We start from the raw sequence: 23572 nt of genomic DNA on the forward strand, positions 1-23572 counted from the left end.
GAGTGTTGCTGAAATTAAAGATGACAGGGAAAACCGGAGTACCCGGAGAAAAACCCGTCCCGCCTCCGCTTTGTCCAGCACAAATCTCGCACGGAGTGACCGGGATTTGAACCACGGTATCCAGCGGTGAGAGGCCGACGCGCTGCCGTCTCAGCCACGGAGACTCATTATTATTATTATTATTATTATTATTATTATTATTATTATTATTATTATTATTATTATTATTATTACCTCAACACCATGCTACCCCACGAAAGTAGCTTGAAGAGTGGACTGGTGTTCACATTCTTTTCGTTGGATTACCAGACAAATATGTAATAGCATCCTCTGGCTTGGTGAACAAAGACCGGCAAACTATGCCTACCTCAATGACATCTCAGCTGGCTGATGTCACAACCTGTGAGAGAATCTGCCCTGTTTTCGGAATGAATACTCTACATACATACATACATACATACATACATACATACATACATACATACATACATACATACCGAAGGAGTTGGGTAAGCGGTTTGAGTCATATAGCTGTGGGTCGAACCCCACTGTCGGCAGCCCTGAAGATGGGTTCCCGTAGTTTCCCATTTTCATACCAGGCTTTACCCTAATTAAGGCTACGGACGCTTTATTCACAGTCCAAGTCCTATCCTAGTCCATCGTCGCCATATTATCTGCCTGTGTCGGTACGACGTAAAACAAACAGAAAAATGCACATACATAAGTTACATAGATACATACTGTACGTGTAGCCCATTAGCCTACAGCCAGGTAACCTCCAAGTGTTGGAATGTCACATGGTCAGTGAGACGATTTCTTCCTCATGTTAGAAAGCTTCTCAGCTCGTATTATGAGGCTGAATCAACTCAGTCCAGCTCTCAGACCAGAATTACAATTCTTATATAGAGAAATCCATGTTCCTCCTCACATAACAGCAAACTGACTCGTGACTGGACAATGCTTGTGTTAAGTTTTTCAATACGTAATTCGAAACGTTACCAGTGAATGAGTGACTTTCAATAAAAATTCGTATCTCTGCTGCTTGAGTACAGCGAAGATTTGTGGATCATGTGGCTTATAATGTGTTGAATGGTGTGAAGGTGTCGCTTGAAGAGTGGACTGGTGATCACATTCTTTTCGTTGGCTTACCAGACAAATATGTAATAGCATCCTCTGGTTTGGTGAACAAAGACCGGCAAACTATGCCTAACTCAGTGACATCTCAGCTGGCTGATGTCACAACCTGTGAGAGAATACGCAGATTTCATTCACCGCAGTTTGGTAGTAAGACTGGAGGAGCATACAGACTTTTATAAAGGATACCCATTATATCCACCTTTTACCAGTGTTTCTTGCCTTATACGGCCGAGGGCTAGTCCATATGGGAGCTCTTGATGTGTACACAAGTCATGGTGAATCACGGAGATAAACGCCATCTGATTATACCACGATCGAGGTATCAGCTTATCACTTCATTCTGTTATCCAGTCTCGTGCGGTGAGTGGCTTTCATCGGGTCGGTGTTCATCTCAGGTAAGAGAACTGGACAATGAAATCACGACACTGCGGCAGGTGTTAATAATACTTCTGATTAATAATACATGCTTAATGTTGAGGGTTAGAACACCACGAAATAGGAAAGGATAAAAATCGCACGCACAAAAGTATTCTATAAGCTATTACTATTTATGACGTTAGATAACTCTGTAACTATTCGCCTGTCAACCGTAGCTCACAGTCAGAGCGAGCGTAGAATTGAGTTTCGCTCTTGTTCGTTTTATCTTTTAATTTCAAGCAAGGAAGCTAAATTCATCAGCCAGCCAATAAATTTAGAATTTTAGTTCATATATACTCTTTAAGGTTTTCTTCGGTGAATACGTATTATTTTGAACTACAGAGTCATATGGCGAGTTCATAATGACAAATGATGGTTGGCTTACATCCATTTATTTAACATACATGAGTTTGAATCTGAATCAATTACCAACATTATTAATAGAAAAAGTTTAATAAGGTTAACATTATTAATTGAAGATAAGTGACCAAACTAAAAAAAATCAATACAGTGAAGAAGTTACCAACAGTGAAGGAGAACCTCTTCGATATTTCACTTTCCTGATTTTTAACATTATGTTCTTTGGATCAGAATTGCAGTGATTAAGTTTATATGATTGTGATTATGTGCTTCTACTTACAATTAAACAGTTATGCTAAACAAAAAAAAAAAAAAAAAACTAAATTTGGATTTAAGTGATAATTTGTTCAGAACACAGTGAGAATTGATACTGAAGTTACGAACATACTTTATATGTTTTAGCATGGAGATTAAAAAGTAAAAGTTAAATGTACAGTAAGGAAGTGAAATAGTCTCAGTGATTGAAAATATGAAAAACTGATAAAGAAAATGTGTCAATGATAAAAACGAAGGACAAAAAACGTTTGCACGACATTAAAAACTAACACAGCCGCTGAAGCAGAAGTAGGAAGATGGGAGATGAACCGTTGTCCAAATTTCAGAATATATGTCTAAAGTGGTAAAATATTTTTCTCGTAACTCCACGACTTCAGGTGCTGCGATTGTCATGTCCAAACTCACGTTAGTATGTACATAAAATAATAACTGCAATGGAAAGATTAAACTACAAATCAACGGTTAAATAACATAGGGTGTGCAGCTGAAAATAGCAGCAGAAATATTGCACCGAGTATCTACTAATGACGTTATGAGATTGTTTCTTCATAGGAGTTTAACGTCACTAACACATTTATGTTTTCGGTGCCAAAAAGGGTTAGGATGGGAAGGGAGATGACGTGGCCTTTATTCAGGTTGTGTGACCATGAGAAACCAAGAAAAACTATCTTTAAGACTATCGACGGTAGGGATCGAATCCACCATATTCCGAATGCAAGCTTAAAGCTACACGACAATGCGCAGTTAACTCGCGGTTATGAATTTAACGTCCCTTCGACTACGAGACTGCGGTGCCAAAACCATGCCACGAGAAAAGAGCTCTTAAATTATCAGGAGTCTCTTGCATTTAAGTAGGTACTCCTAAATGCCAAAGCAGTGGCGCAGATTCAATTCCGAGCAGGGAAAGCTAGCTTAATCAACTGCACTTCTCATCAGGAAGGATTCAGAAATAATATCATGCCTTGGTTATTCACGACTTTGTTGTGATAGGAGATGATCTGAGGTGGAAGTTGCATCATTAAATCTTGTCAGCACCGGGATTACAGAAAAAAAAAAAAAAAAGAATTGGCCAATAGAGTTAGAACAAGAAAGACAAAAGAGCGAAGGTTATCCATATCTGCTCAGGAGCGAGAATTATCTCGATTTTAAGGGGGAAGGCTCTTACTTTTACGAATCAGGCCAATGCATGTGGAATTGTTAAAATTAAAAGTCAAGTCGTTGTGGTTCAGATTCCAAATAAATATGAATGTCCCGATGCTATGGTCACGATATTACCGGTCATGTAACACTTGAAGAATTTTGTTATAATTTTGACCCCAGACTTGAAGTGATAAAGATTTCTAGCACATCATTCGTTGCTTCTCCTCTGCACAATAATATACAAGCAGGCATCCTCTTATCTAACAGATTCTTTCCAGTTGCTTTCAACCATTCATAACATCCCGACAAGAGCTGCAACTAATTTAACCCTCAAAATACCAAATCACAGATCCACCCTCAGTACAATTCAAACATGAAATTCGTTGCCCAATGTCCCATCTTAACCGGTATTTTAAACAAAATGTTGGCAGCGGTACTCTGGACGGATCAAGTTGAGTGTAAATGCATGAATTCTGTTTCCGTGTTATTTCATTCCGAGGGTTCTACTAAACTTGTTTTCATTGGAGTATTAGGATAACTCTCTTTATTCTGGGTTATTTTATGTACGTTTCTTTTTTCTTTCCTTGAATGTGTTTTTATAATTATGTGTAGAGTTTAGTATTACAGTGTGTGTAATATATTGTTAAACTGTATGTAGCCTATATTATAAGACATGGTTCGGCAGAATAGCAGGCTTCATAGTCTGAGTCACGCCATGGAAGTAAACGGATAATAATAATAATAATAATAATAATAATAATAATAATAATAATAATAATAATAATAATAATAATAATAATAGTTAGTGTGATTAGCTGCCACCCTCAGAGGCCCGGGTTCGATTCCCGGCTCTGCCACGAAATTTGAAAAGTGGTACGAGGGCTGGAACGGGGTCCACTCAGTCTTGGGAGGTCAACTAAGTAGAGGTGGGTTCGATTCCCACCTCAGCCATCCTTGAAGTGGTTTTCCGTGGTTTCCCCCACTTCTCCTCCAGGCAAATGCCGGGATGGTACCTAACATAAGGCCACGGCCGCTTCTTTCCCTCTTCCTTGTCTATCCCTTCCAAACTTCCCATCCCCCCGCAAGACCACTGTTCAGCATAGCAGGTAAGGCCTCCTGGGGGAGGTGCTGGTCATCCTCCCCAGTTGTATCCCCCGACCCAGAGTCTGAAGCTCCAGGACACTGCCCTTGAGGCGGTAGAGGTGGGATCCCTCGCTGAGTCCGAGGGAAAAACCAATCCTGTAGGGTAAGCAGATTAAGAAAGAAATAATAATATTATTAATAATAATAATATCCCAGTGCTGCCTTCGATAACTAAACTGCTCGTGTATTGAATTACTTTATTCCCAGTTTTCACCTGTGGTAGACGTCGGTCATCTTCCTGTGAACATGGAGTCTATACAAGTTCTGAGCGCAGCCAAGATGTGGAATGTAGTGACTTTCTTCGAGGATGGACATAAAACATAGTGGAGTAATTTCTCGGAAGAACTCGGCTAGACTTCACTGAGTGTGGTTTAACGGTCATGTTCGATGCGCGTCGACTAACGAGAGCGCGGAGAAGTTATTGTGTATGCGTTCAGCTAAAATGTAGAACAAGAATCTACAGTTTTAAAATTCGTAAGTCTTCAACATCGCCCCCTAGCTCAGTCTGGCATTGACTCCACTTGTGCCAGGCTCCTCTTATTCACTCTATCTGACATCCTGTGATCAACTCTTGTTCACCCGCAATCTCGATAGCATTAGGAAACCTAGGGAGACTTATATTATCAGATCCTTCCTTGCCCTTCTCTATCTTTTGCCGACATCATAATTATTTCTTACGAAGTGTCAGGTATTGTGATAATGTTCTATAAATGTTTTTTAAAAAATAATTTGTTTTACATCACACCGACACAGATAGGTTTCATGGTGATGATGGGATAGGAATGGTCTAGGAGTGGAAAGGAAGCCGCCGTGGCCTTAATTACGGTACAGCATATGATTGGTGTGAAAATGGGAAACCACGAAAAACCATTTTCAGGGCTGCTGACAGTGGAGTTCGAACCACCTATCTCCCGGATGCAAGCTCAGAGCTGCACACCCCTAATCGCATGGTCAACTCGCCCGGTTCTATGACAGAAATAATACGATATTATCATAGGAACTTTGCTGTAGGATAATAATTCAGATTAATCCCTAGTACTATTTCTTTTATATTTATTTGTATATCGCAGTTATTTTCCGTTGAAGAGAGCTATTAGCTTAAAGAAAAACATGGCAGAAGATGAGACAGTAAAGCCTAGGATGAATATATGAAATATATGGAGGATCCTTCGCAAACTTTCAAAGCTTTAAAAACTCCCAACATTTTGGGTCAACTTTTCAGCAAAGAGATATATCATCAGCATGTCAGCTACCAGCATGAGACATGCCATGAATTACGTGATACTGCTGTACTCAGAACTGCTAACTGGAACTTTGAACATTACGGTCATAGACTGAGCATCCACAGATTAAAAGGGAGAGGAGTCGGTACCATGAAGGGATCTGCAACTATCGCAAATTATTACTGTTGAATGATAGTAATAATGACTGGAGACAAGAAGTGTAGCCTTTATCACAGTTCTTTCTAAATGCGGCCTCCAGACGACAGCATCTCTTAAATAGAGCCTCCAGAAGTGTTACATTAATTGACTATGAAGTGAATGCAGGCACAGGTACAGTAACGCACGAATTTTTGCTCTCTAAGATACACTGATAAAGCGAGACTTGAGTAGATTATTTAATACAGTACTTCGTTCGTTCGTTCGTTCGTTCGTTCGTTCGTTCGTTCGTTCGTTCGTAATCTGTTTACCCTCCAGGGTCGGTTTTTCCCTCGGACTCAGCGAGGGATCCCACCTCTACCGCCTCAAGGGCAGTGTCCTGGAGCTTCAGACTCTGGGTCTGGGGATACAACTGGGGAGGATAGCCAGTACCTCGCCCAGGCGGCCTCACCTGCTATGCTGTACAGGGGCCTTGTGGGGGGTGGGAAGTTTGGCAGGGATAGACAAGGAAGCGACCATGGCCTTAAGTTGGGTACCATCCCGGCATTTGCCTGGAGGAGAAGTGGGAAACCACGGAATGGCTGAGGAGGGAATTGAACCCCCCTCTACTCAGTTGACCTCCCGAGGCTGAGTGGACCCCGTTCCAGCCCTCGTACCACTTTTCAAATTTCGTGGCAGAGGCGGGAATAGAACCCGGGCTTCTGGGGGTGGCAGCTAATCACACTAACCACTACACCACAGAGGCGGACTAATACATTACTTTTGATCATTTTATCAACGTTGAAGTGAGGTTAGAGGGGGACAAACAATTTATAAGCAATCAAATGGATATTCCAAGATAAATCAAAAGCGACAAATCATAGAATTAACGTTTATGCCACGCGCTGTTGGTGGGGGGGGGGGGGGTACGTGAATGGAGGAGAGGAAATGAACTGGCCACCCCACCGTACGTAAACTCCGGCTCAGACACACCTCTGCGGAGGTTTGGATCTACCTTCGGGCAGAATACACCCTTACCATACCTTACTTAGATTTGTTTTATAAATAATTATATTTACTATTTTTATTTTATATTTAAATAGCTTATAGATAGAGGATAACACTGAAGAATTTGGTTATTTAACTTTTTAATGTATTTATAAACATTAAAATATTTATGCATTGAAAGCGTACTGTTTTAGCTATAAATAAGAAATATTAATGGAAATATACCATTTTTTTTGCTATTTGCTTTTCGTCGCACCGACACAGATATGTCTTATGGCGATGATGGGACAGGAAAGGGCTAGGAATGGGAAGGAAGCGGCAGTGGCCTTCATTAAGGTACATCCCCAGCATTTGCCTGGTGTGAAAATCGGAAACCACGGAAAACCATTTTCAGGGCTGCCGACAGTGGGATTCGAACCCACTATCTCCTGGATGCGAGCTCACGGAAATAAACCATTACAATAAACAGTTAACATCCGATTTCCCATAGTATTGTACAAGTTCCTCACGCGTAAACTTTTCTCAGAAACAACTGAACTTATACTGCAGATATAATGTTTGTTGTGGGGTATCCATAGTGTTTGTATCTACATCTATATTTTGAGATCGAGCGAGTGGCTGCGCTGTCAACTTGCATTCGGGAGAGGGTTCGAACCCCACTGTCGGTAGCCCTGAAGATGGTTTTCCGTGGTTTCCCATTTTTCACACCAGGCTGTACTTTAATTAAGGCCGTGATCGCTTCCTTCCCACTCCTAGCCCTTTTCTATTCTCTCGTCGCCATAACACCGATGTGTGTCGGTGCGACGTAAAGCAAATTTGAAAAACTATATATTTTAATAATTAAAATTCTCATAAGTCCACCTCTGTGGTGTAGTCGTTAGCGTGGTTAGTTGCCATCCCTGGAGGTCCGAGTTCGATTCCCGGCTCTGCCACGAAATTTGAAAAGTGGCATGAGGGCTGGAATAGGGTTTACTCAGCCTCGGGAGCTCAACTGATTAGAGGGGGGTTCGATTCCCACCTCAGCCATCCTCGAAGAGGTTTTCCGTGGTTCTCCACTTCTCCTCCAGGCAAATGGCGGGATGGTACCTAACTTAAGGGTACGGCCCTTCTTTCTCTCTTCCTTGTCTATCCTTTCCACATCCAATCTTCCCATTCCCCGCAAGATCCCTGTTCAGCATAGCAGGTGAGGCCGTCCGGGCGAGGTACTGGTCCTACTCCCCAGTCGTACCCCCGGACCCCAAATCCCACGCTCCAGGCACTGTCCTTAAGGCGGTAGAGGACTAGCTGAGTCCGAGGGAAAAACCAACCCTGGATGGTAAACAGATTAAGAAAGAAAGAAAGAAAGAAAGAAAGAACATTCTGATACAATATTAAAAGCGAGGAGTATAAGTGCCATGCATCCATTCTTATCTTTAATGAAATTCGCCTTTTTTCTCAAAAAGTTATGGAATTTCATTGCAAACTTAGTAACATATCCCACTATTTACTTTTAATATTAATTTCTTCTCTATGAACAGGTGCTATTCATAGGGAAAGCAAAGTAATATTGCATGCTCGATAGCCAGAGATCCTTGAATCTCTCTCCAGTTTTTCATTTCCCTCAGCTATATTTCACACATCCCTTCTCGTGATATTGGTTGTTACATGCTTGCTAAACCAGGGCTCGCGCGCTGGCCTCCCCGTTCCCAATGAATCATCTCCTCCTGGGGGATTTCACAGTATTACGCGTCCTACGAGGGTGATGCCAGCTGATTACACAATTCGCATGGTACAAATACAACAAAACCCAATAACTTCCACACATACAGTATCAGAATATTGTATTTTCTGTTGCTTTCACCTCCATAGTGAAACGGTTTGCGCTATTACCTGCCGCCCTCGGAGACCCGGTTTCGATTGCTAGTACTGTCAGAAATTTGGCAGGAGGGCTGATATGTGGGTAAAAAGTACATGCAGCTTACCTCCATTCGAGATTTGTCTGAAAAGAACTGAACCACCTCGAGACGAGGAAACAAATTTACTTACCGTCGTATAGTCTATATGAGACCAGTTTCATGTTGTCCGTATTTTCTATTTAAAATTCAAGTTGGGGATGTTCCACCCAATCAATACAGTATTCTCAATTGTATTGATCACGTGGAACATTCCCATTCCAACTTGAACTATAAATAGAATTACCGCTGCATGTCCGACTCGTTGGCTGAACGGTCAGCGTACTGGCCTTCGGTTCAGAGGGTCCCGGGTTCGATTCCCGGCCGGGTCGGGGATTTTAACCTTAATTGGTTGATTCCAATGGCACGGGGGCTGGGTGTGTGTGCTGTCTTCATCATCATTTCATCCTCATCACGACGCGCAGGTCACCTACGGGTGTCAAATAGAAAGACCTGCAGCTGGCGAGGCGAACCCGTCCTGGGATATCCCGGCACTAAAAGCCATACGACATTTCATTTCATTTACCGCTGCATGACAATGTATATTTGTTTACGATCACTCACTTTCCGGGTCTAAGGCCGAAGGCGCCTTTGCCCAGTTCCCATCAGTATGAAAGCCTGGAGAACTGAGAATGAAGACAAAATTGCAGACCTTCGAGTCAAGCATGAAGTCATAATTCTTCTACAGAAGTGAGACGTGGAAGGTGACTGGAGATACAACAGGGAAACTCCAGACTTTCGTCAACAAATGTTTAAGATTCATCCATAGAGAGTAGTGATATGACGTTTCGAACCAAGAATTGTGGGGCGCACCCAGAAACGAATGCCTGAAATCCAAATAAAAGAGCGTAAATGGAAATTGATAGGTCACACTCTGAACCGAGGTCCTGACAGCATTAAAAAAAAAAAAAAAAAAAAAAAAAAAAAAAAAAAAAAAAAAAAAAAAAAAAACAGGTTCTTGAGTGGAATCCTCAGGGGGTTGTGCCTGGATGCTCCACCCAGGAGAGATAGGAGTTGAGTCAAGACATTTACGGAATCAGCAAGGCATCTCACCTGAGAAGCACAATCAGGCAATAGGACACGGTCAATCCTGGCTACAACTTGGGTGGGGAGATCGCACCCACTAGATTATCAAAAACAAATGCTATTAGTTTTATGTTCCATTAACGTTCGGAGTCGCCGAGGAGCCGGAATTTTGTCCCTCAGGAGTTATTTTACGTGTTGGTACATCTGTTGAAAGGTGGCTGGCGCATTTGAGCATCTTCACATATCACGGGACTGAGCCGGGATTGAACCAACCAAACTGGGCTCAGAAGGACAGCGTTTTGCCGTCTGCGTCACTCATCCCAGCTAAAAGAACACAGTGTGAAAAATGAATTTATTCAAGCTATTTTTAATGCAAATATTTATTTGAAGCAGATCATATGAGGGCGCCGTTTACGAGGATACACGTTATAAACGACGCTGCAACTAATTTGTAGGTTCCCCGGTATTGCTCCAGTCCTCGCTACCACACAACCAATAATGAAGTCCCAGTCGATGATTGCATATTCAGCGCGCGCTTTCATCACAAGTAATTGGGGTGCTTCGATAAAATGGGAGTGATGAAGCAGTTTGATTGGACTATTTACCTGGCGGCAAAACCATTTATTAAAAGAAGCAGCATGTAGGTGCCCATAATAGAGATCGACCAGAGCTTAGAACCCCTTATTTATTCAACCATTAATTAATTAATTATATGTCTTCATCATTATTCCAATTATGGTATAAATCACACTGAAGCTATAAGTCTGGCAAATTCAATTTAGGAGTTAGGGAGCTTTTCGGCCATCAATCTTAAGTACTCTCGTTTGTGGAACCTGTCCAGTAACCTGTATTATTTTAGTACCTATGAATTGCACCTTCTTTTCCTTTCTCCGCCACTTTTCTCACACCCTAGTTGAGTCACGGGTGTGACGAGCATGGTGTGGACTCGGCCCTGTTTTAGAGTGGATGCCCTTCCTGACGCCAACCCTTGGTGAAGGGATGTGGAAATATTACATATCTCAGTGGTGTTTGGCAGCGTGGTGTTTTGCATATATACTACCTGATCAAATATATCTGGACACCCCTATATAATGCGGAAATGAACCCTGGATGTCACGAGAGGCGGACCCGGCGCGGAGTATTGTGTTGTTGTCAATAGAGACGCAGTAACAACAGAAGAGTTAAGTGACTTCGAACGTGGACTAGTAATTAGATGTCACCTGAGTAACAAATCCACCAGGGACATTTCAACCTTTCTAAAGCTGCCCAAGTCGACTGTTGGTGATGTAATGGTGAAGTGGAAACATGAAAGAACAACCGTAGGTAGCTAAACCAAGACAAGGCACATTTCATTTAATGCCGGACAGGAGGGACCGTCGAGTATTCGGAGGGTAGTTGTAAAAAGTCGCAATAAATCAGTGGAAGGAATCACTCGTGAGTTCCAAAGTGCTACCAGCAGTCCAGCCCGCATAATAATCTGCGTCAGGAGTTGAAAAGAATGGGGAGCAATCGTCGAGCTGCTGCTCACAAACCAAACATTTCTGTAGTCAATGCTAAGCGACGCTTGGGGTGGTGTAAATAGCGATGCCACTGGCTGTCTGGGGACGAGTGATTTGGAATGATGATCATGCTACACCATGTGGCGATCCGATGGAAGGGGTTGCATTTGGCGAATACCTGGAGAACGCTACCTGCAATCATGTGTTGTGCCAAAAGAGAAGTACGGAGGAGGTGGTGTTATAGTATAGGAGTGTTTTTCGTGGTTATTAGGGTATGGTCCCGCCTATTGCGCTTAAGAAAACTCTGACTCGTTGGCTTTTTGCCATTTGAAAGAACTCTTCTGAAACGAAATATATATACCCTCGATTTCGTAAAGTAAATAGCAGTTGAAGAGACATTAATAATAATAATAATAATAATAATAATAATAATAATAATAATAATAATAATAATAATAATATCGTCTATAGTATGTACGATACACTCCCAAGGGATATGTCTGGTAGTTTCGCAAGTGTTTCAGTTTATATTTTGAGTCGCTTCTAGTTAAGGTTAATTTAAGTCTGAATATCATACGGGGAGATGTTAATTTAACAATAATTTATTCTTCAGAGCTGTTTAAAAATTGTACAGTTGGATACTTTATGGATACTTCAACCAATGCATTCGACCTCAGTGATAAAATGTAAAGTCAGAAAATTCTCCGTGCCAAGTGGCAAACTTAAAGAAAATGCAGTAAGGACAGCACGATGAACATGTTTGAAAGTTATTTCTCAAATTTGATTGCAGATATTAGGACTTCCATATCATTCCATTAATTGCATTCCAGAAACAATGCCAACTTCATGAATTAAGATTGTCTTATCATTTCGAGAATAGAATTGTTCTGATTTCATGGGAGATATCCGTATCTCGACAAGGTTGCAGTGATAATATTGTTCTTGTTCTTTACATACGTCACTTGTGGAGACGGTACTTCAAGTCCTTCGCTTCAAATCTAATCACAACGTGACGTGCTCTTCCATTAATCCTTTCACTGTGCACGGTACACTTTGTCAGCTTCTTTAGTAACAACCTTTTGGACGACGAGTGTTGCAGTGAGTTCCTAAATATGTTTTTTGTTACAGCTGTAAGTAAGAGATTTGGGGCATCGCAGTTAATATATTCATGTACTTAGTGTGTGCGAAGTTCGTTCTGTAGTGGTGACCGGAGCGGTTCGTACATTTTTAACAAACTGGAGCAAAAATGTGGACGGAAGCGGCCGTGGCCTCTATTTTAGCACCATTGCAGCTTTAATATAGAGTTAATGTGGGGAAACTGACTTATCAGGCTTTAGACCCCAAGCTAAAAACCAAATTGAGTCAGAATGCTCCAGAAATTCCAGAAATACCTGAAATGAGCTGAGGAAATCTTTTTAAAAACCTTATAGGATATAAGATGCTACTCTTTCGGCCTAATCCGTGCCGTTTACAACATAGTGTATCGTGATTTATATTATTTAAAATACACTTAACAATTGTAAACGTGTTTTATGTAACTTCGCTATAGTTCCAATAATGGAAAATCTGAGCGAGTTAGCAGTGCGGTGAAGGTCGTTGTCACTGTAAGCTCGTATTCGTGAGATGGTGTGTTCAAACCCCCCAACCTGAAGGTGGTTTTCTATAGTAAGGCATTTTCACACCAGACAACTACCAAGGCTGTACCTTAATTAAGATATCGGCCGCTTCTTTCCCGAAAACCTGCCTGCGTTCGTACGACGGTGAACCAACAGCAAAAATAAAAAGATAGTGGGGATGATAACAAGAGAATATTAACTCAGATATTTCTTATAAAATATCAATGGATGACATTCGATCCACTCTATCTCCCGTTCAATCATCATCGTCATCATAAAAAACGGCCGGTAAACATTTGAACTAAGTATCCGCCGCGCGGTGCTTTTCCCTAGCGGTATCCAAGGCCAGGACAGATATCACAAAAGAGCTTTCAATATTGATTAAAACGAGGTAGTTTCACTTATATTTAACAACAGTTGTAAACAATACAAACTACTGGATTAGAAAAATCAATGAAACGCCGCGGCATGTTCTTAGTTCAAATGCAATTCTCACCCTGTATTTTAGATCTAATTGAGTTATTAGTACCAAATTACATAAATCTTGTAAAAGGATAAGCTAATAAGTTGTGGTGTATACTGTAGGATGTCGGAGGATGCCAGAAGCAGCCGAGTGCGAGGGCTGGCAGCACGCTGGGAGGCAGTGGCTGCAGCGGTACTCAGCGGTCACGGGGATGGCACCACCACTACTGGACCGAGCGGCCTAGGACGAGCTACAGTCTCTCTCCGCCAGGTGGAGCAGGTGCTCTCTGAGATAGATCCACACGACTCTGTGGAGGGCTTTACTGCGGAACCTGGTGGTGGAGATCCTGAACGTCATACTAGCTTCGTGCAGATCGTGACGGTGTCAACGGTCAAGGGAGGTGTCCTGCACCTCATCTTTAAGACTCCTCGTGCCAGAGCAGAGATGGCAAAAGTACGTAACAAGGATTAGCTTGGAAATTGCAGCCACTTCTGTTCACTTGAGGCACGTGCAACCTTCGAGAAGTAAAAGGCCCTTTTTCTTCTTCTTAATCTGTTTACCTTCCGTGGTTGTTTTTTTTCCTCGGACTCAGCGAGGGATCCCACCTCTACCGCCTCAAGGGCAGTGTCCTGGAGCGTGAGACATTGGGTTGGGGGATACAACTGGGGAGAATGATCAGTACCTCGCCCAGGCGGCCTCACCTGCTTTGCTGAACAGGGGCCTTGTGGGGGGATAGGAAGATTGGAAGGGATAGACAAGAAAGAGGGAAGGAAGTGACTGTGGCCTTAAATTAGGTACCATCCCAGCATTTTCCTGGAGGAGAAGTGAGAAACCACGAAAAACCACTTCCAGGATTGCTCATTTGACCTCCCGAGGCTGAGTGGAGCCCATTCCAGCCTCCGTACCACTTTTCAAATTTCGTAGCAGAGCCGGGAATCGAACCAGGGCCTCCGGGGGTGGCAGCTAATCACACTAACCACTACACTACAGAGGCGGACAAACGCCCTTTTTACAGATTCATTTCTAAGAAACTGTTCGTTCCAGGGCAACAGTTCACATTTGAACATCAACTAGGTCAAAATACTTGCGAGAGGCTCGTTCAGTGTACATTTGCTGGAAATTTGAAGAATTTCTTTTCTAGGGTAGCCAGGATCGGCCGATGTGCGGGGGGGGGGGGATAGTTACAAATTGCTGTTATGTTAATATCCAGATCGCAGTACACTACAAAAACTTACATTAAAATACAGAACAAGAACAATACAATGAAGGTCAACAGTTTTACAGCGAATTGTTTACAATCTAAATCCAATTTCCGAGGCTTCTTAGCAAATAGATTCAACACATCTGTTGGTTTACAATATTATATCTCGAATGTTTGTTTAGTTGTCAGTTTCTGTTTATATTATTTTGAAAAATTCCATGGGGGGTGGGGGCGGCTCTAACCCCCAGAAACCGTCCCTCACTAAGCCCCTGCTTTTCAAGAGAAACCTCCTGTTTTGCAGCGTTGACGGAACGTTACATACGTAACATTAATGTCGTCGTGTTCGTCACCGTTGTTTGTTGTTCTTGATTATGATGATGATGATGATGATGATGATGATGAAAGTGTTACTTTAAGGAGCTCACTCTTGTGGTCACCAAATTTCGGTGGCGAAGATGACGAGATCACTATTGAAAAGGATAATAAAATATAAAATGCATTTCCTTAACACACGAAGAAGGAGGATCTCGGGGCTTGAAATATAAATAGACTCAAGAGAAGAGGATAGGAGAGAATGTAGAGGCTCCAGTGTTGTTACCACTTTTGTCACAGGTAGCTCACGTGCTGTGGCTACAGGCAGAGCGAAAGCTGCTTCTTTGGATCAGTGGAAGATCCCAAGATAGCGGGTTCAAACCCGGCAGAGGTAGTCGGACTTTTGAAGGGCGAAGATAGTTCCATTCGACACTCCATGTCATACGATGTCGGCATGTAAAAGATCTCTGGTGACACATTTGGCGTTTATCCGACAAAATTCAATAAATCTCAGCCACAAACCCCCAAGAGAGATTCTGTTTACTCGGTCTGCCATCTAGTAGGCCTAGAGTAAAACGGAACGCCGCAATTGACGAGAAGACAGCCAGATGGCGTCAATTTAAAATGTCTGCACATGGTACCTGAAGCCATACGATGATAATAATAATAATAATAACAATAATAATTATAATAATAATACATACGTCATTATAGATGTTATACCTTTCAGTGTTTGGGGTCGATTAACTTCGATGTTACGCCCCTTTAAACAGCAACCATCATCCTGCAAGCCTCTGTGAATTAACTAAACGCCTCCACAATCCTCAACTGGTAACTCTGTGGCCTCGTATATTTCCATATCTATTATCTTTAAATCGTCAGAAACTGAGTCTAACCATCGTCGTCTTGGTATCCTCTTACTTCCATTACTCTTCATTAAAGAGACAACTGGTACAGTCAAGAGTTCTTAGGGGAGAAAACTAACCTAACACAACAGTCGTTAGCTCTTCTATTGTTGTATTGGGTGCACTATGAAAAGGTAGGCTGCAGCATCCTTCGATCTCAACTCAGTTACGTCCTCCTTTATCCTACACAGTTACCGTTAAGAGGAACATTCTGAAACTTTAGCGTTAAAACGAGATACCAAAAGTAGGAAATGGAACTGTAAGTTCGAATAACTATGCACAAAGCAGTTATCTAACAATTGCTTTGCGACTTCAGTGATCATAATACCTAGAAGAATAAGAATATATTACGAAACATACTGTAAAGCACTTCACTATAATGTATTACAATGGAAATAATATATGCTACCTGTTCATGTGCATTTATAGTAATAATTTTAGATCTGAAATGTATTTCTTATACATATCATCTCCCTTGTGAATGTCTGTTCCTTTCTTTACATGAAAACAACACTCTATTACTCTATTTAACAGGTTCTGGAAGATGCAGCACATTTCTGAGGGGTTAAATAATTCCACATAAGATGATTCTGCATTCCTTAAAAATATAATTCCTCTATGCAGTATTATGTCACACGTCGGTAGATGCAGAATGGGTCTCAGCTCATAAGTGGCCACAGCTGGTCCGTGGTCCAACAGCTCTACACTATGACCGGCCAACCGTGCAGAGGAGGGGTGGCCACGGCTCTACCGTGGCTCTACTCCTCTGCATTCCGGACACAGGACAGGACAGGGCTGGCCCCAACCGTCGGCTGTCCTGAGAATGGTTTTCCGTGGTTTTCCATTCTCCTGCACTAAGGCGAATGCCGGGATAGTTCCTCGTATAGGTCACGGCCACCAACCCCCTCACCTTCTCCAAGCATCTCATTCAACGTAACAAATCTTCCGACCTGAGAGACGGTGTCACCGTCTAAGAGGCCCCCCCCCACCTTAGGGAAGGAATTAAAACATTTTAGTATTAGTAGTTATGTTACACATGCTTCCGAACATTTTGCCACAGACGAGGTTGCTTACTCTCTATAATGCGAATAACGTCGAAGTGTTCAGCAGGTAGCCTATACAATTACCAGAGGAGATTGTGATGTCTAAAACGTTCGGCAGGTAGCCTATATTGGTTATATTATCGGAACGCGAAATTGTTAAGTTTCCGCGTGTTTGCGTGGACATTTTCCATGCAAACACACTGCTTAAAGGTAATATATTATCAGATTTTGTCTACTCACGAACTAGAATCATACTGGCAAAGTGAGCTTTGCAATATTATCAAGGCAAAATGAAGTACCAACTGAGCAAAGCGGTTAGTTAATGCACTTGACTCCAGTGCTAAAGACGCTTAACTGCGATACAATAACTTTACACACGAACGGGCTCCTTTTCAATACAAATCTCCCGTTTATCTTGAGAGCAATAGTAGCTGACAAGTGGTTAAACACATTGTGATTATCTAATGCGAATCACTTAACTTTGCGCAGACATTATTATTATTATTATTATTACTATTATTATACCTTTTTAGCGGTTCAACGTCACGCAAAGATACAGGTTTTCTGGGACAGTGGAATAGGAAAGGGCTAATATTGGTCCAAATTAAGGTACGACCACGGCATTTGCCTTGTATGTAAGCGGGAAATAATGGAAAACCATCTTCATTGTTGACGATGTTGTGGGTTGAACTCACCATATCCTGAATCTAAACTAGAAGCTACACGACCAGTATTTGGAAATGTTATGAGAAATATTGCTGGTAATAGAAAAACAAAGAATATCAGATTAAAGTAATAAACAAGTTTTCCTGTTCAAAGCAATAAGGCAGACTGCATAGCATAGTTCATTATGTGTTTAGACGGAAGGAAGACTTTACGGTGCGAGTTCGCTGCGCACTTTGGGTCAGGTACTGTGAGCTTAATTTCAGGAGATGGTGAGTTCAATCCTAGGTGTCGGCAGCCCCTTTTCACATCAGGTAAATGGTGGGGCTTTACCTTAATTAAAGCCATGGTCGCTTCCTCCCCAGTCCAAGCCCTGTTGTAACCCTGTCCTATGTCCGGCTCCATGGCTAAATGGTTAACATGCTGGCCTTTGGTCCAGGGGGCATCGGGTTCGATTACCGGCCGGGTAGGGGATTTTAACCTTCATTGGTTAATTCCGATGGCTCGGAGGCTGGGTGTGTTTGCCGTCGTCATCATGAAAATTCATCATCATCATCATCATCATCCACACAGAAGCGCAGGTCGCCTACACGGCGTCAACTCGAAAGATCTGAATCAGGCCTCTTCGGAGGCCAAACGCCATTAATTTATTATCCTGTCCTATCCCATCGTTTCTGTAATAACTGTCTGAGTCGATGCGACGTAAAACCAATATAAAAAATACGTTGTAGATCTGGAACAAGGAGAATAGTAGTGCTAAGTATCGGGATTTGTAGAAGGTTGAATGGTTGAATACCTAAAGGTGGTCAGAGACGACCTAATTCGATTCTAATCTGTTGATCAGCTCTTCTTTTTCAAACGGATGTCACGTGATGGGCGAGGGGAAGGGAACGGAAGCCCGTATTTCAAACATTTGGTAAACGTCAACGCGATTCGAATGTTAAGCATAGATCTGAAAATATCTGGCATGGTCAACATAGTTTTGAAGAAGTGATTAGGATAGAAAGGTGTGTAGTCGGAAGGTATCTAAGTGTGACGTCAAACAATATTAGAAAAAATGGTGCCTGTTGCTTGTAGTTTAAAGGGTCCTGACATCTATGTCATCGGCCGTAGAAAAACTGGAAATCCGCCAAATGGGGAGTTCTCTCGGGGATGAATGTTGTATTTTAAATGCAGCATTTCTTTTCCTTTTTATTACTTATTTTATTCGTTGTAGTGATTTCTGGTGACGCGTGTTTATGTATTTGACGTCACCAATGTCAAGGCAAACGAGCAAGTAGATCGATTACTGCGTCGAGTAATATGAGCTGCTCCTCCGTCCTCTCTCTTGTTGAAGCTGTGCACTGCACAATCACTTTCCAGTACTAGAGGAGGAGCAAGCTAGTTATCACGGTGCGGTAGTCGAATCACAAACTACCTGCAAACAACAGAACTTTGTTACAAGATCTGTTTTCTTTTTCTGGTCTTTCTTCTAGCACGAGATATGGATTGAGGCCAGTTTTATTGGTGAATGCCTTTCCTGACGCCAATTCTATGCGGAGGGAGGCTTTCACATACTGGAGTTCCATGTGGTCAGTGTGGCGATATCCTCACCCGTATTGCTTGATTGCCTAGTCCGGGCCCGCTGTCTCTACTGTCAACAGCTTCTCGGTCCAGGATTAAAATCGAACCCGAGACTTCCGGATAAGCGGGAGGTACACCATCTCTACACCATACGGCTGGCTGAAATATCTACGACAAATGTTAAAAAAGAAAGAAGCAAACACATCTCTGTATAGGTAATGAAGAATGGAAGGTAAAGACTTCCACTACACACAACTTCGGTACTACGTGGGATGGAGTGGTCAGCTCTATGCCCGACCGCCTTTGCCCTCAGAAATTAACCTGATAATCATGTCTGTTGTAGGATGAGTGAACTTCATGATATTTGCCTCTCCAGAAGTAGATGCGTCGATATTTTAATTTAACTTTGAATTACCAGGCTGAGTAGTTCAGACGGTAGAGTAATTCTGATCCCCCAAGTTGGCGAGTCCCATCCCAGCTCCGTACGGTGGTACTTGAAGGTGCTGAAATACGCCAGCTTCGTGTAGGTAAGTTTATTGGCATGTACAAGTAAACTCCCGGGGGGGGGGGGGACGAAATTCTGGCATCTTGGCGTCTCCAAAAACCGTAAAGGTAGATAACTGAACTTAAAACCAAGAACATTATTATGTTACTTTGCATCAGACCGAGTACATCTTTACCGCCTCCGCTAGACATCTCCCTACCGCAGATGGTGGAATAATGTGACGCGTGAAACTAGTTAAAAATCGCGAGCTTGTAGGCTGGTATTCGTCTTCTAGAAAAGCAATTGGGATGCACTTACATATTTTTTTCTTGCTAGTAACCGTGGTGCAGTTAATAGTACGATGTACTTCCGAAACTCTATTCGACGACCTGTTTCTCAGTGCTAATTAAAGTTGTCGGTTAAATATCAAAGTGTCATCACAGATCGTTTACATACCAACATCGTTCGACATAGTGTTCAATGGACTTTCTCTGCTCTTTGAAAAATTTGACTACCTCTATAGTATTTGAACCCGTGATCCTAGGACCCGGAAGGTTACGTTCAACGCTCTACCACTGAGATTATATTTATTTATCACGATGTGCCATAGTATTCCAATTTATAAAATCAGATGAACGAATTAGTAACGATATTTTGATGGACAGCGATGATTATTATTATTATTATGTCCGCATCTGTGGTATAGTGATTAGTGTGATTAGCTGCCAGCCCCGGAGGTCTGGGTTCGATTCCCGGCTCTGCCAGCCACGAAATTTGAAAAGTGGTACGAGGGCTAGAACGGGATCCACTCAGCCTCGGGAGGTCAAGTGAGTAGAAGGTGGGGGGGGGGGTCGATTCCCTCCTAAGCCGTCCTCAAAGTGGTTTTCCGTGGTTTTCCACTTCTCCTTGAGGCAAATGCCGGAATGGACCAAACTTAAGGCCACGGTCACTCCCTTCCCTCTTCCTTATCTATCCTTTCCAATCTTCCCATCCCTGCCACAAGGCCCTTGTTCAGCACAGCAGGTGAGGCCGCCTGCGCGAGGTACTGGTTCTCTTTCCCAGGCGGTAGATGTGGGATACCTTACTGAGTCCGAGGGAAAAACCAACCCTAGACGGTAAACAGATTAAGAAAGAGAGAAAGAAAGAAAGAAAGAAAGATTATTATTATTATTATTATTATTATTATTATTATTATTATTATTATTATTATTTTCTTTCGACAAGTTAACAGGTGTTAAGCTTATGTTGTTACTACTGTTCCAGATGCTGAACGTTCCTGAGCTGTTCCGCAAGGAAACCTTCATGTACAAACATGTTATTCATCATTTAACCAACCTGTGGCCAGACGAACCCCTCACTGTGTTCCCTCGTAGTTACTACAGCTCCCCCGAGCTGCTGGTGCTGGAGAACCTCGCAGCTAAAGGCTACATGGTAGCGGAAACTCAGCTAGGACTGGACGAGAACCACTGCACACTTGTTATGACGGCGCTGGGACGGTTCCATGCTGCATCTCTCGCCTACAAAGAAGCAGACAATCGAGAGGCCTCCAACACACTGTGCGAAGCGGGCTATGAACCTCTGTACACAGAATCTAGGAGAATCTTGTTGGAACCGTTGTTTGCTGCGGCCGCAGAAAATACTGTCAACATTATCAAAAGCAGCGCGGAGGTAGCAAAACACACTCGCACGATAGAGGCCATCCTGGCATCTCGATTTGATCGAATAATGAAGTTCCATCGCCCCGAAGAACCTCTCGCCGTTCTCCTACACGGAGACTTATGGGCAGATAATATCATGTTCCACTATAATGAACTGGGTGAGCCTGACGATGTTAAGTTCCTGGATTTCCAGATGTGCAGGTACGGTTCTCCAGCACTCGACATCAACAGGTTCCTCTACAGCAGCACTACGAGGGAGGTGAGGATCAAACATGGAGATGCGCTTCTGAGGGCGTACCACAGGGAGCAGTCTCGGGCTCTACGACAGCTGAATGTCAAGCAGCGGTACACACTAGCCGATCTGAGGCGCGAAGTTCACAGTACAGCTCTCTACGGACTGCTAACAGCGGACCTTCTGCTGAGGATTGCTCTTAATCAGATCCCACCTGGTGCTACTCCCTATGACGTCGTGACCACCAATGTACCCGGGGATCCCTTCTCCAAACATCTAGTAGATATTGTGCTTGAGCTGGACGACATGGGCGTTCTCACACCATGAAACTACGTGCCCAGTCACTGTACAAGTCTTCTGTGCAATTTATTTCAAATGATTAACGTATATTAAAATTGCACAGTCTGCTTTGAGATTCTGGGAGAAATGATAAGCTTTCATGATCTTATCAAACTATTTATTGATGTAATGATAAAAACTTCAAGAAATGTAAGTTATTGATACGGTCTTTATGTTCTTTGAAACTGGATACTGTGGTACTGTGGCCAGTTGTTGAAATGTCATTTCATTAGCATGAGATGTCAAGAACTTGTAACATACAATATTTTCATGCAGTGTAAAGAAATAGATTCTGGTGCCATGCTTGCTAGTTTGGAAGATTACCTTCCTTCAAATGAGAAAGTTAGAACTGTTATATAACAAATAAACATGTTTCACAACCATGTATTAAATATCAAATCAGATCTGTTAGATTTTATAAAAGCAAATTTGTAGCACATACAACCGATTAAATGCCTTGGTCTGCCAAAACGACTACTGCCCAGCCACATGGTCTGCAGACACCTGAGTGTCACTACTTCACTGTGATGACTTCTTCGACCCTACTACTTGGCTTTATTGACCGGGAGCACTGCCTCTCACATCAGTAAACTCCACAGTTTGACTTGGTGAATCTATTCTAGCCTTCAGTCCAGGATTAAAATCGTTAGGCTGTACTTCCAGATGGGAGGAAATTATTCCTAAATAACGGAGCTGATGGTTTTCATAGAGAACTGAAATACATTCTTCCCGTTCCAGTTCTCAGCAGAGAAATGATGAATTGGTCAGGTTGAACTATAAAAAACTGAGGTATATACTTCGCAGTGCATCTGCCTTCGTTTCTCAGTAATTTACTTTTATATTACATATTCATTTTTACAAGTATGTCTGAGTTTTGAAAAATTATAATTTGCTAAACTGGCCCTTACGTGTGCGGGAAATTCGTTACTTGCGACACTTAAACTCACATATCACTCTTACTGTAATTATTTAGTAAATTTGACTTTTTCTATTTAGCATCTATATATTAAAAGGTAACATTAATACCAAAGGTTTTACTCTTAGCTGTGTATTTTATTTCGAAAAATGAACTATTTTTCTAATGTGCCAATGTTGCTTCGCTTTCCTCAATTCGTGTTGTTTGTAGACATATCAGTATGCTATAAACGTTTGATGGTTTACGTGTCGAACCCCCTATGTACATTTTTTCCCTATTTACATGTTGGAAATGAGAGCGGTCACTTTGGATATATTCAACCCACGTAATCTCCATTAGGCGGGAAATAACGCCAGGTAGTAGATAATTTTTACTTCTTAATGGAGCACTTATCTGTTTTTGGTGGGAGCACTTTGCCAAACGGAGACATAAACTAGTAGTTAAGAGCACCATTTACAGATCGTAAACCAAATTCATCGAGGAGTTTTATTGTCTCTCAGGAACCACTTACAGGGGCTATCTGATGTCAGTTCAGGAATAACAGTGGGATTTATAGATATGAGCTTCTTGGGTCAGAAGGATAAGTTGTTGGTAAGCTTAAACGCTGACTTGGAAACCTTATAAATACGTATATTTTAAAAACGCGATCACCATGCCTCTGCAGATTTAGATGTAGACGACATAATTTCAATAGTCTCCGAGGAACGCCGTTTATGGTGTAGACTGAACATTTCAAAAGATTGTAGGATATATCTGACTACCCAAGACTTAAGTAAAAATTATAAATACAATTTTGACGTAATTTGAAGATTTGCTGTTACAGAATGGTCAGAGTTCTGTAAACATCTCCTAGTTCCTTATAATAATTGGTTTCCCTCTTTC

General features: G+C 42.1%; 2 protein-coding genes across 2 annotated transcripts in view; one reads left to right on the forward strand and one right to left on the reverse strand.

The window, feature by feature from the left end:
• LOC136858130 (low density lipoprotein receptor adapter protein 1-A) overlaps nt 1-23572 on the reverse strand; it is a 224858-nt gene that overhangs the window by 56460 nt on the left and 144826 nt on the right. The gene's annotated exons all lie outside the window — the stretch shown is intronic.
• LOC136858129 (uncharacterized) lies at nt 1467-22178 on the forward strand. Its single transcript, XM_067137450.2, has 3 exons — nt 1467-1532; nt 13497-13827; nt 20809-22178. The coding sequence occupies exons 2-3, from the start codon at nt 13498-13500 to the stop codon at nt 21760-21762; spliced, it is 1284 nt and encodes a 427-aa protein (XP_066993551.1). The 5' UTR covers nt 1467-1532; nt 13497; the 3' UTR covers nt 21763-22178.

Source organism: Anabrus simplex, chromosome 1, assembly GCF_040414725.1.
Source record: "Anabrus simplex isolate iqAnaSimp1 chromosome 1, ASM4041472v1, whole genome shotgun sequence".
Classification (NCBI taxonomy): domain Eukaryota; kingdom Metazoa; phylum Arthropoda; class Insecta; order Orthoptera; family Tettigoniidae; genus Anabrus; species Anabrus simplex.

Excerpts from the sequence above, each read along its gene's own strand:
- LOC136858129 (XM_067137450.2), top strand. The coding sequence starts at position 13,498 with ATGTCGGAGGATGCCAGAAGCAGCCGAGTGCGAGGGCTGGCAGCACGC. Across the intron at positions 13,828-20,808 it reads CCAGAGCAGAGATGGCAAAA|ATGCTGAACGTTCCTGAGCT; the intron begins GTACGTAACAAG and ends CTACTGTTCCAG.